Here is a 14,551-nt window from a genome sequence, read left to right as displayed (position 1 = left end):
CTACTCTACCCTGGTGAGGCCACAGCTGGAATACTGCATCCAGTTCTGGGCTGCACAGTTCAAGAGAGACGGGGAGTTACTGGACAGTGTCCAGAAGATGGTGACAAAGATGACTGGGGGATTGGAGCAACTCCCTGATGAGGAAAGGCTGAGGGAGCTGGGACTGTTCAGCCTGGAGATGAGAAGGCTAAGGGGAGACATTATCAATATATATAAATATCTAAAGGGTGGGTGCAAGGAAGATGGAGACAGGCTCTTCTCAGTAGTTTCCAGTGTCAGAATGAGGGACAAACGGTACAAGTTGGAACATAGGAAGTTCCATTTAAATATGAGGAAAAACTTTACAGTGAGGGTGACAGAAACCTGGAACAGGCTGCCCAGGGAGGTTGTGGAGTCTCCATCTCTGGAGACATTCCAAATCTGACTGGATACAGTCCTGTGTAAAGTGCTCTAGGTTATTCTACTTCAGTGGGAGAGTTGGACTAGATGATCTCTAGAGGCCCCTTCCAACTCCAGCAATTCTGTGATTCTTGCATGCTGTTTTAGCTCACTGGTAGTTTGTTTGTTGTTTTATTTTTGTTTGTTTGTATTTTTGTTTCTTCTTTCTCTCACCACCAGGAGGCATTTTTGAGTGTGTGGAATCTGGTCCAATGGGAGCAGAAGAATTAGCCTTCAGATTTGCTGTGAACACAATCAACAGAAACAGAACTCTTCTGCCAAACACCACATTAACCTACGACACCCAGAAGATAAATCTCTATGACAGTTTTGAAGCATCCAAAAAAGGTAACATTTTGCATATCTATTTTTTTTTATGAGCAATATGGCTCACTTGGTTTACCTACCTGAAAAAATGTCAGTCCAATAAATCCATATGCAGTGAGACTTTACAAGTTTGTGGCTGGCATCAAAGAACTGCTTTAAAGACGATTCCTTGAAGGCTGTAATGGTAACTGCTTGAAAATTACACTCCAATTCAGTTTTAAGCATTCAATCACTTTAAGTACATCTCTACAAAAACCTTTAGCATATTAAAGTCTAATATAGTTAATCAGGTGTGGGCTTCAAAAGGGAAAAAATAGTTGTAATTTTGTGCATCTTATGTCAGCAAGGCACAAAAATAAGCCTAAGTACTGCCTGGGCTTAAGAATTTTATTATCAGATGAATGCCTAGGCCTCAGTTCAACAGTTTTCTCCAAACTATAAATTATTTGTTTAAAGAAAAATTAAAACCTAACAATTGATCTTTTTTTTCTTAAATTTTCAAATTTTTAGTCATCACAAACATTTAAGTTTTCACGTTGCTTTACATTCAAATCTATGACAATATATGCAGGTGGTACTGGCATCATGGCTATATCATAGAAAGTAAAAACCCCAATAAGTTCAACACATATTTATAGGAAAAAAACCAAAGCCTGGTGTCAGAACTCAGCAGGACTGATTTGTACACAGTATTATGTGTTCTTTGAAAACGTTTTCTAACATCATATGAATGAATTTCTATTAAGAAAAGAAGGGTGAAAGACTCAACCTGTATTTTTGTATGACAGATTTCTAGCCTAAATCTGCCAAGTGGTCCTAACGTGCCACTCCCAAGAGATGAAGGCTTGGAAACTTTACACAATAGGGGATTTTTGGTGTTAAAGAGTGCAAAGACAAATAAAACCATGTAATGCCACGTTGGAAATGCTACAAAGGGAAAGGCTGTTGTGTCAGGACAAATGTACATGAAGCACATCTTAAAAGTGGAATATAATACTGATTAAAAAATCCAGTTTAGAAATTAGGAGTTATTTTCTCTTTTGCTGTAACATACAGAATTCATCTTGCTAACCAGTTTAATGGTTTTTTTTTGGTTGTTGTTAAAAAACCAATTCTAATACAGGTTGCTGTTAGGTGTGGAAATAGTATCCATATTTGTACAGAAATACACACAGTTTGGTCACTGTAAGATGCTTCAGTTTATAAAAAATATTATACTAAATTTATGAATATTGTAGGCTAAATATTTGTGCCTAGCAAGATGGTTTGCAATGGAGAGCGTGTAGAAGAAGAAGAAGGAGGCATATAACACCTTTAATAGTGTATTTTTGTGTTGTTATTCTGGTGTTTTGGATGATGCATTATAGCAGGTTCTGACAGAGACTGCTCTTTCCTTTCCATCTCGGCTAAGTGAATAAAAGAACTGATCTTTAATTCTAGCCCCTTCTTTCTCCTTTCCCCCTAATTTTCCAAATTCAACTTCCTGATTCGAGCACATTCTGTCCTGTGTAATTTAATGGGGCAGTTTCTTTCCATTCCTGAGGAGTATATAGAGAGTAGAGAAATTTGTTCTGTGATCTTGAATTCTTTACACCTGTCCTGAGACAATACAGCTACTTTTAGTCCTTAATTGGGGTTTGCTTAAAGGTGCAAGCTACCCCTAATCTAATGCTAATTCTTGACAGATTATTACAGCTGAAGTTAGAATAGCAACATGCCACTGATTGGCTATATTGAATAGATTGCATATATTCATTGTTATCACTTGCATCTTGGATGAGAATGCAGCTCTTTTATTTGTAACTGGTCAGCCTGTATCAAAATCTGTGTAACCTTCCAGTGCTAATAGCTTTTTGCTTCATCAGTTTGCAATACAGCCAAATACGTTTGTGCTGACAGGTTCTTTAGTTCAGAATCAAAGGCTAAAGGTTAACACAAAATGGTTCATTTTGTTATGATGGCTCCAAAGCAGAGTTTTAACAATGAGCTTTAAGTATTTGACTCATTTTGTGGTTCATGATTATGTCCATTAGTGAGCAGGCAGGCGCTGCATCAAAAATAGCCTGTTTAGACCTCCTAGTAACACAGTTTTGAAGTTGAATACAGCTTAAATATGAATGGATTTTTAAAAGTACTGTGTAAAATAGCAACTTGAAGGCAAGTCAATATTTCCAAGATGCTGTTTCAGTAAAGAACAATCTAAATACAAACAAAATATTCCTCAATGCACTGGAAAAATTGGTTTGTGTCTGATAGTGCCCGTGCCATATTGTCATGTGTGCAAGCATTGCATTATTCAAATCTCAGAAAGAGGGGGGGGAAAGGTTCATTGAAAAGCCATCTGGTGGCTATTGCTGCTGTTAGTGATCACATTTACTGACATTTGCATAAAGCTTGTTGATTACTCTTAGGAAGGGCAATATTAGCATATTTTTTTTTTTAAATCAAACTAGCAATTTGGGCCCTGATCCTATACTCAGAAGTGTAGTGGAGATCCTGTGTGTATACGAGAGTTAATTTAACCCACTGCTGCTCTGCAATATTAAAAAGATGCACCAGCATAGTTTCTGGAATGCAGTTGAAAAACTTTGCAATATTTTAATGATATTTAAAAGGATGTGCTCATTAAAACAATTTTCACTTGCCGAGAAAAGTAAAGCAGCAAGGTTTGTTTCTACTACTTGTTTCCTCAGTTGTTGGGAACATTGATGCCAGAGTAACAATATTAATTAAATCTCATAAAAATACATCTACATTGGATTGGGGAGATACTTTTCATTATTCCTTTCCACCAAACAGCATGTTTTCTTAGCATACAATCTGAAGTTTTTCAGAACTGCATACTCTTAAAGGTCTCTGGTTGTGATCTAAACAGGAGCAGGGGATGGGCTGAAGCAGTGGTCTGCAGTATTGACTAATTTTCCCACCTTCCTTTTGGCATATCCCAACTAATATTCTGTAAGATAATACTGGAGTCAAGTGTGGGAAATAAGAAAGACCAGAGAGTTCTAATGCACAGTACAGGTGGGGCCACCCTATACTGGAAAGAGGTGAGCTAAGCCACTTGAATGCAGCAGTATCCTGTCAGCTATTCTCATTAGTTTTATCTACTAATGTAGGTCTAGCTAAATTTCCAGTATTTTAATATTTCCAGTGTTTATGAAAGGACACTGAATTATTTTCATTAGGAGACAGCAATTTAATTTTTCTTCTAGGGAAAATGTTGACCTTTATATTTTACTAGTCAACATGCAGATTTTCAGATTTTCAGGAACAGGATTTCTGTATTTTCAGATACAGGAATTAAATTTTCAATTTCAATGAAATTAATAAGTTTCCTGATATTTACCTAGAATCTACTTAACACATCCAGGTTCTGAATAATTAAAACCTCAATAGAAACAGTGTTGGTTGATTGAGGAAGAACTTAACAGTTAAACTGCCTAGGTTATAATACTGTCCCATATGGCCCTTTTCCAATTGAAAAGATGCAGCTGAGCACAAATCTCTTTTCCTATCGGTGCTTTTTGAAAGATACACAATTGCTGGCCTTTGTGACTTCCACTGACATAGAAATGTTTATTAAATGTAGCTGAGTACTCTTTCAATGTTAAATGTTGCTATTCATCAGCTCATAGTGAAAGCCTATCAATGTATTCTGAAGTCGATACCTGTGTGAGTGTTACACAAGCAGGGAGCTCTGCAGCAATGAAGTTACATTTCATGGAATGCCTTTTGTTTAATGTCAATTGTGCAATACTTTCTGGCACACTGCTTTCTTTCCTCTCATCATTGACAGAATTCTGTCTCCTCTTCAGCCTGCGATCAGCTGTCCCTAGGGGTGGCTGCCATCTTCGGACCATCCCATAGCTCCTCAGCTAATGCTGTGCAATCCATCTGCAACGCTTTGGGTGTTCCACATATCCAGACCCGCTGGAAACATCAGGTGTCAGACAACAAGGACTCCTTCTATGTCAGCCTCTATCCAGATTTCTCTTCACTCAGCCGTGCCATCCTTGACCTTGTGCAGTTCTTCAAGTGGAAAACAGTTACTGTTGTTTATGATGACAGCACTGGTAAGGATAAAGGATTTGACTGTGGGCAGATATATTCACCTAAACAAAGAGGGAGGAGGGATATCACTATCCATATTTCTTAATTTAAGAAATCTTACCTAAATTATAAGAATTTCTATTGGCGAGGTAGTGAATAATAAATAATGTGTCTTTATGAGCATAAATATTCTCATAAGTGTGCTTCAGTTGCTCATTTCTGTGTGTTTGAGCTCACAGCTGTCAATAAATCAGACACACTCTATCTGCATTTCCTGCAATGTCTTAACAGTTGCTAACAGCTGTGTCTTTTGATTTTATAGAAAGTAAAATTTGGTAACTTTAAAGATGTACTAGTATGCCTGGTGAAATAGAAGACCTAAATTCTGGTGCTACTTCCAGCATTTGTTGTTAGAAAACAGATGCTATATTTGTTTGGAATGTTGGTAGACGTTTTTTTTAGAGAGAATTGCAGAAGAAGCTTTGATTTTAGCTGCTGGCAGCTGAAACCAAAGGGAGTTTGGAGGCTTGTTTTTCAGATGAGTTACATGAGTTGAACTCCTGACTTGCCAGCAGAAATATACCAGTTTGCTGCTTTTCCCTTGTGTCACCCTAAAATTTCCTTTTGCCCTTCTGTTTTGACTTGACAGTGACATCTTTGAAAAATATTTTAAAAACTTGTTTGATTTGAGGTCTGTCTAGTGATGGTCAGATCTTGGTAAGAAGAAAATCTGACTGCAATGCAAGATACAAGACAGGTACTTAGCCAAATGAAACATGTTTAATCTTTTTGGAAATGGTGCTAACTTCTTCCATGCTGGTTGAACAGCCATTTGCAAGAAAAGAGCATGGTGAGCCTCAAACCCTTCTCATGGTTCAGTGAACTGGAAGACTGTTTCTTGCTGCATAATGCTACCATCTATTTAAGTCAGAAATAAATAAATTATATATATATATATATATATAAGATAAAGAAATGTGTTACATGTGAGACCACCTGTACTGAAGACTAACTCTGAAAGATAACAGCAGTTACAGCAGGACAGAATCCCTGCCGACTATTTAAGTTCAAATGAAATGTGTATATAGCTATGAAAAGTGAGAAGGGAACAGAGATGGAAGTGCATAAAATTATCTACAACTTATTTTTTTCCTCATGCTTTAAAACAAACAAACTTGAAGACGGTGAAATTTTGAGGCTTTATCCTTAAAACTTTGTTGGCTGATGTCACCAAGAACCTCAGGTAAACAAACTTCTGATTTCAAGTCCAGCTTTAAAAACCTAAGGGAAAAATTCCCAGTTTATTATTTTTTTATTTATTATTGTGAAACAGGACAGGAAGGGAAAAAAAGCCTCACATATTAATCAAACAATGATTGAAAAGGTAATTTGTGATTGAGTGAAACAGTTATAGACTTAGATTTACATCAGTTGGAAAGAGTTCTTTGGTTTATATCCTTTGGAGACTATTTTTAAAATAACCTTTTAAAACAGGCTTTTCAGTTAGAAAAGTAATGATTCAACACTTTGAAACTGCTTTGCTCAATATTTACATATAATTTTCACTCCCTTACAAAGCAAAACACAACAAAACCACAAAAAGAGTATTTCATGTTTAGTGGCTCTCTAAACTCCAGGTTTTCAGTGCAAACAGTCATGCTAGATTTCACATAAAATATGTTTAGAAATAAGAATTAAAGTAGAAATAGGAATTAAGATAGAAAATAAATTTTTCTTTCTATATGTGACTACTGTAAACATTTAGCAGAAAAAAGAATATGAGCTCTTTCTAAATAGATGTTAAATAAATTTGACAATAAATAAGGAGACTCAGCTATTTAGTTTGTTTAAAAAGCTTAAAGATTATTTCAGAAAATATTGATTTTTCAATTTGTGTTTCTTTCTGGAATGGCTAGACTCTTCTTCATATTATGATACTGACTGTTCCTGCTGATAAACAGTAATCCCAGATACAACATTTTTTTTTCTTGAAAGCTGTTGCTGTCTGAAGAGACAGAAAAAAATAATCCACTTTGAAAAAGGCAATCCTCTCCCTTTTTTGTGGCATTTGCTTTAAGTAAACTTAAATTCTATTTTTAAAAAACCTGTCAGTTTTTCTTTGTTAGTAGCATCTCCTATGGATAATTCAAAGACTTCAAAAGCCGCACACACTTCTGCGAAGTCCACAGCATCACTTGCCTTTGAAGTACATATGGGAACAACTCTTGGCTATGAGAAACTGTCAGTCTTAAAGAAGTAGTATAAAACTTGTTAGAGCTCAACTGCAAACTGGTGTTTTTTGAGGCAAGGGGTGGAGAGAGAGGAACCTTTTGAAAGGAAGCAGGTACTTCAACTGAAAAGTGTCCAGTGCTAGGGAATCCACCACTTCCCTAGGGATATTATTTCAACCTCTGACTGTTTTCCTAATGAAAACCTTTATTTTGGTGTCCAGTCAGGATCTCCCCAGGAGCAACTTGCACCCATTGCCCCTCATCTTTCCCACATGACTCCTTGTAAAAAGGGAGTCTCCATCTTCTTCATAGCCATCCTTTAAGTACCAGAACATGGTAATAAGATCTTCCTTAAGCCTTCTTTTTTTTTCCAAGGCTGGACAAAACTAGCTATCTAAGTCTTTCCTTGTACAGCAGGCTTCCCTGTTCTTTGATCATCTTTGTGGCTCTTCTGTGGACTGACTCCAGGCAGTCTGCATATTTTTTTGTTTAGTGGGGATGAAGACATTTATTGTTACATATCTATTTCTTACATTTGTCCAGTGATTCCTGAATGTAAGATAGACATAATTCTTATTTCCCCATCCATTTTTCTCTTTTAGTCACCCATATTTTATTCTCCTACATTGATAAGTTATTAAGGATGATAATGTGTGCCCTATTTTATGCTTTTAGTGTTATGAATTTCCTTTATCTGAATGGACAATTCCCCAAGTTACATGCTGGTCAAGACAATCAGATGTCAGTACACCAGTTACAGCGATGATTTTCTTTAAATGCTAAAATTCACATTTCTGGGGGAACAAATTTACTTAATGTGTATTATTACTTTGTAAACAAGGATACAAGGAGAGATGATACTAATCTTATGGACAGGATGAAAAGGTAGAAAACATGCATGAATTAGGTCTGGATACTTCTCAAGATAATTTATGGGGAGTTTCCTATATGTCAAATTTAATGGTATTCATCCCTTCAGTAGGGGATAGATTTTCTTGACTAAACACAAATGGAAAAACCTCTGTGGTTATTTGACACTCTGCAGTCAGTAAAAGCCCATGTTAACTTCAGTGTCATTCCTAGGAATGCATTGGAGACTGGTAGTTCAAATACAAACTTCAACTGCCTCTTGACATCACCATTGTGTCTGATCATGTGCAATCCCCAGTGCTCTTATCTTATAGAAAAGCAAGCCAGTTGAGTCTCTCTAATACACAGCAGAGCATTCTGCTGATGCTATACAAGGCACTATGCACACGTGTAGATTCAGCTTTCCATAGTGTGTTTGTGTGCCTTTCAATCCTTAGCATAGCTGCCTTGACAACATCCACTTGGTGAGATGTGCAAAATAAACTGTCATCACTTGTATTTGACCTAGATCAAATCTGGTCTGAGATTGTGTGATAATAAGGTGATGCAGAGGAATCCATTCCATGTTCAGAACTCAGTTCATAATAGCAGAGGAATTAGGAGTCCCAGGTCTCTCTTTGCAATAATGAACATCTGCACTTCTAGAAGATTACCACAATGAAGAGCCACTACTGTGTTGTCTCCCTCACTGTCCCCTCTGTGGCTGAATAGCTGTTCATCTTGCTACTAATTTGAGAAAAGACATGAAGTTGCTTTTAATGAACTATGGGCAACTAGACCCCGCCCCCAACCCTCCCTAGTTTTATGACGCAGAAGTAGCTAAGTCAGCAGACAAGGTTAACCTAGGGAGTCTGGCTGCTGCTCCTCGTGTCAGTCTGAACCTCAAAATATGGGGTTGTTCCATGCTGATCAGATCAGCCTCGTGATCAGAAGCCTGGAATGAGGAAAGCAGGATATCTTGGCCCAGGAGAAAACTGATGTTGTGTCATGCTGGACTAGGGACAGAGATGCTTCTAAAGGGATACGATCAATAATGCAGGAGAGTGAAAAGATCAGGTTGAATACATCATAATAAGAAAGAGTCAAGACTACAAATAGAAAGCATTAGAAAAATAAACTCAATGTTAATTCTACCTAGTCTCAGTAAGAAGGGACGCAGTCTGTTGCAGTGCACATAAGGTAATACAAATAAAAATGAACACAGAATGGGCAAAGATTTTAATATTGTAATAAAGCCTTCTGTCCTGGTAGCATTTTGTGGAGTAGGTATTGTGCCAGTAGGTAGATGAGTCTGTTCTTTCACGGAAGAAAAAAATGTATGAGTACTTTTCCTGTAAATCTGTGTTTGAATACTCCTGCACTTGACTTCCTTTAGCACTCAACAATCACTATATTCTGCTTTCAATGACTCAGTTTCTCCCTTTATTTTAGCTCTCAAGATTTTTTTTTAATGCAGTCCATCTGCTGTGCAGACAAAAAATTGGAATGAGGCTCTAGAACAGTTTTCTTGCTAGTCTGAAGACAAATATTGCTTCCTGTGATAATTCTAAATGGTGAAATATATTCATTTTAACTATAATTTCCCATTAAAAAACCTAGCAGGTTGTAATAAGAGGTTAGTTAGCTTTGCTTTTTTCTTTACAGTGATTTGTGAACTCTTTGTTACTCAAATACCACTAAATTGTCCCTGGATACTAATTAAGTCCTTTCAGATTTGCAGATTTGCTACAGTAAATTGTCTTTAAGAAAGAAACTGGAAAAATGGCAGTATGTTCATCAGCTGTTTGCGACTGGTCTCAAAACAGTAACTGAAATCCAACTGCAAATTCTAATTTTTGGTGCTGAAGGAAACAGACTAGACAAATTCTAAATAAGTTTGTGAATCTCTGAAAACTCAAAAACAAAGAATACATGAAAAATTAGATACTGGGACCTTTAAATTTTAGTGGTACTTTTATTGCCAACTAATGCTTTATGGAGGTCAAGTTGATACAAAAACAGGGTTCTGGGTTTTTTTCTTAATTAACATTTGTTTTGGTCTTGGATGAATGAGTATAAACACTAAAAATCTGTTGCATTTATGAACAAAAGCCAAAGTAATAGCTGGAAAAAATTACTTTAGAAATAAAAAATATTTTGTGTTGGTCTTGAGTATCAAACTCTGTGCTTTAATTCAAATGAAGGAAAATTATAAATGCCTTTTTGCTGCTATTTTTACTATAGTACAGAGATAGTATATATTTGTAAACAAAAATAACATTTATTTTTTGAAGCAGTGTTAACATTTACATTACTTTATTCCTGCTGTATTTAACATTGCTGTGGCCTCCCCTTGAGTATTGTGTGCAGCTCTGGCCCCCAGAATTTAAGAAAGGATGTTAAGGTATTTGAATGTGTACAGAGGAGGACAGCAAAGCTGGTGACAGGGCTGGAAGGCATCAGCTCCTGTGAGGAGTGGCTGAGGACATTGGGTTTACCTTGTTTGGAGAGAAGGAGCTCTACAGCTTCCTAAGGAAGGGAAGTGACAAGGGAGGTGCTGGTTTCGTCTACCTGATATCCAGTGATAGGACAGCTGGGAAAGGTTCAAAGATGTGCCAGGGAAGGTTAGGAAGTATTTCTCTACCAAGAGGGTGGGCAAACATTGGAACAGACATCTTAGAGAGGTGGTTGATGTCCCATGCTTACTGTGGTTTAAGAGGCATTTGGAAAATGTCCTTAGCAACATGTTTTAACTTTTGGTCAGCCATGAGGCAGCTGGACTAGATGACTATTGTAGGTCCTTTACAATAGAACTATTATATTCTGTGTTTCACGTATCTTATTTTCAAATATCTTATATCTTGTGGTTTGATGTTTGTGGATTGTTGGGGTTTTTCCCTTCTTTTTCCCCCTGTAATACTAATAGAAAAAAGATACTTACCTTTGCAGTTAATGTAAATTTACATTAAGGGGAATTAAATATCTTGGGGGTAAAATGGTGTGGGATGATGCCAGGTGGGCAACATTGATAAAGGATTAAAAAAAAACCAACTCTTGTAAGTGATTCAAAGTAAATCTTGGCTGGGGATAAAATTTCTCTTTAAGGAGGATATACATAGTACACTAGAAAGATGAGAAATGGTGTTCCAGAAACTTTGGAGAACAGGCAATTGAGAAGGAGGATAGAAAACACGATGGTCTGAAAAGGCCTGCTCATCTCTGCTTTCTGTAAATGAATTCTGCAACTTCTCAATTTCTGTAAAAAGTGGTTCTCCTTTATAAACACATCTTTAAAACTAAGGTCTGTTCTTAGAAAAATGAGAGAGAAGGAATGAAATGAGTTGAGAATGCTGTATTTGGACATCTGACAACTGATATAATAACTGTATTTCACCTGAGTTCAGAAGATAAGTCTTCAATCTTGCTGTTCTGCAACAAACTCACAAACTGACATGGCTATCATAATGCAGAATATATTTCAGGTTTGAAATTTTTATACAGAAGGGTAAAGCTTGTTCAAGAATAGATGACAGGGAGAAAGAGAGAGATTTCTTAAGGGTAATCTGTCGTGCTCTGTCCATGACATTGTAGGAGAAATCTGCTGGGAGAAACAGTACAATTATAAAAATCACAAAAGAGTATTGCTATGATTTGCATTGCTGGGGATCAATATCCAAAGGAAGCCACATAACCATGAAAATTATGGCAAGGCTTTTTCTTCCATTCCTTTCTAGAATCACCTAACAAAACTAACTAAAGGTAAGGTTTTGGTAGCAACAAATACATCAAACTAGTTATGTACTGGGAAAAGGAGTGTAGAATTACAGAGTTCTTACAGTATTCTTAGAAAGGTGTTATAATGTATGTTGACTTTTTGCATGCTGAATGCCCACATATGAAGAGCTCTTGAGGTATTTCTGATAGTGAATCAATGTCTGGGAATCGCAAATAATGGTTTATTATCAGGAAAGTACAAAAGAGTAAAATGCACTGAATAGAGTTCAAGAAGGTGAATGTCATTAAGACTGGAATGTCTACCAATAGAATTAGTTGGAGTCTAAACCAAGACTCAGATCAGTTGATGATTTCTTAGATAATGCTGACATTGAATACAAGAAAACAACAGTCTTCAAGGGACCCAGGTTTTCAAAGCCTCGAAGTCTGGAAAAAATAGGCAAGCTCAGATTTATCCCAACTTAGATATTTGTCCAAATTTTGAAGTACATTTATCCTAGCATCTAAAGTTCACTTAACATCTCAACCATTTAAATCATCCATCTATTCCTAATAGCTTCTTTCCTAACTTGGAACCTGCTTAAAAACGGTTAGAATAAAGAGCAGTTATAGTATGAGGTGTACCCCAGCTGCCCCTTTATTTTGGCTAATAATTAAATTTGGCTTTATTGCAACATGACATGGTGTCATAAAAAGAAAATTATAAGCTTAAAATAAAAATAAAATCAATTAATAATGTACTTTGCAGTATTTTTCCATAAGTCCAATGGATAGAAGTAGAGGCAATATTTCCAGAAATCATTGCATTAACAATGAACTATTCCAAATGGCACTTTATATTGTTTTTCTTTTATGGCTTTGAATAAACTTAAGAATGTCAATCTTACAGAAAATTGGCTAGGGGATTGATGATCAAAATAATTCTTTCATGAAGACTAGAAAATTCTATTCACTATTTTCAAATACAGAAAAATATGATAGGAAAACTATTTAAGTGAAAAATGAAAACAGAAAAATGGAGACATAATCAGCATGACATCTTGCATAGGACACAAATTTAAACTCAGATTTATCCAAAGTGTATGACTGTCTTACTCCACTTTAGTATTATATATTTTGTCCTCTGGTTGGAGGAACACTGAAATGCACTTGAAATGTCAACCCTTTTGTGAATTGCTCTACATCAGTCTCAGCTTTTTAGGCAAAAGAAATATAACTTCTTTTGTTTCCAAGAATAAATGTGCTTACCTAGTGTAAATTGTAGTTTAATATGTTCATTTATGTTTCTTTTCCAACCAAGTCCATTTCAATTTCTAGTAGGTAGCATTTTTTATTTAGCTTTGTATAGTCTGATACAACAGTGATACTTCTGTGGCTAAAAAGTGCTCACTTGTTCTGCTGCTTCTTTTATCATTGATTCTGATAGCTTTGACAAAAGCTGTTTTGTCTTTTGACTGTAGTAGGTCTCTTTTTTTCCTCTTCACTCTCATTAAACTGCAGTGCTCATAGATGTGAACCACTTCAAAGATCATCCTTCACACTATTACAAGAATTCTACTGAAATGCCCAGAACTGTTAATTGTCATTGCTGCCATCATCATCACACTGAATTAAGGATAAAGCTCTCCTAAAATTTTCAAGATACATGTTCAGAAAACTGAATAAGAGTATTTCAAATCAGTTGTGTAATAACAGAGCCACATAGGTAAAAGAATGTCGCATGTTTCTGGAGACTATATATAAAAGGATGTAAAAGGCTTAATGTTTTCTTAATTGTCAACATTTTCTGGAATTATTCTAAATTCTTTTTTCTTACATTTTCACACACTAGGTGCAGGGGTGAGGGAAGGAATGAACAGGTTTCTCTCTTTTCTAGCTGATGTACGCTGGAGCTGATAACCAGCTGATATGAAAAGAACTTTTCTGAACTTAAGCAGCACATTGATTCCCTCTTGTGGAACTGTGTGGGATGGGGTAGAGGGCTTTTTTTTTTTTTTCACTGCAGTGCTGAAAAGCCATTATTAGAAAAGAATTGTTACTGGAAATAGGCTGAATTGGGATTGGCTATCTGAAACTAACTATAAAAAGCCATTTGCACCAGTGCTCTGACATGCTCGCTTAGCATATTTAAGGAAAACAATAAAGCTGATTATTGCCTTGCACTTCAATTAAGCTGGTTATGCTGAAACAGCAGTAAAATGCATTTAACATTCATATGCTAAGACCCAAGAGACAGAAAAATTAAGTAACATGCACAGTATCAGAATAGAAATCTGACTGTGTGGAGCTAAACCTGGATCCCTGGTTTTCTTGTTCAGTGCTTTTTAACCAATAGGTTAGTCTCTCCTGTATATGACATTTGAATAATCTCAACTTAAATAATAATTACAAATATCATTAAAACCCCTGCTGCTTTCCTGAACTAAATAGTTGTTTCAAAAATGGATGTTTTTTTTTAGTTTAAAAGAAAGTTTTTTCTGTCTTTAGCCTAGACACTTTTAGATCTCTCATAATAATGAAGTTTATCTTTCAAATACACACATGTCTAGTTAACAATATAGGGTTGTTTGTTTTTTTTTTTGTTTTAGAAGGGAGCACTTTTCTCAGATCTTAATATTACTGTGCTCTAAGTCCTGAAGTTCTAAACTGGTTATATCAACCTCATCTTGTGGAAACACAAGTCATAGAGTGAAAGAAGTCCACTCAGTCTGGTGGCATATTCTCATAACCTTTGTATGATCACTGTTGATTATAGGTTCTCCAACAAAGTAGACCGTTTCTTGAGCTTAGGTTGAGCAAAAACAGGTAAGACTGCTGCAGATAAAGGTTAAAGGTCTTGAGTCAGGTCTACCACATACAAAGGAAGAATCACCTGAAGTCTGGGGACTGGAGTTTCTTTCCTAATGTGTCCTGGGGGT

The 14,551-nt window shown here is 36.2% G+C and overlaps 1 protein-coding gene across 5 annotated transcripts in view; it reads left to right on the top strand.

Annotated features, from left to right (window-relative positions):
- Positions 1-14,551, top strand: part of GRIK2 (glutamate ionotropic receptor kainate type subunit 2) — a 358,302-nt gene that overhangs the window by 126,347 nt on the left and 217,404 nt on the right. For all 5 annotated transcript variants that reach the window (XM_051614110.1, XM_051614111.1, XM_051614109.1 and 2 more), the window contains 2 exons: positions 619-786; positions 4,584-4,841. In XM_051614110.1, the coding sequence (XP_051470070.1) occupies positions 619-786; positions 4,584-4,841 (426 nt within the window). The remainder of the gene's footprint in view (positions 1-618; positions 787-4,583; positions 4,842-14,551) is intronic.

The sequence above is a fragment of the Apus apus genome, chromosome 3 (assembly GCF_020740795.1).
Source record: "Apus apus isolate bApuApu2 chromosome 3, bApuApu2.pri.cur, whole genome shotgun sequence".
Taxonomy (NCBI): Eukaryota; Metazoa; Chordata; class Aves; order Apodiformes; family Apodidae; genus Apus; species Apus apus.
The sequence above is the reverse complement of the archived record's forward strand: the minus strand, read 5'-3'. Positions and strand labels throughout refer to the sequence as shown.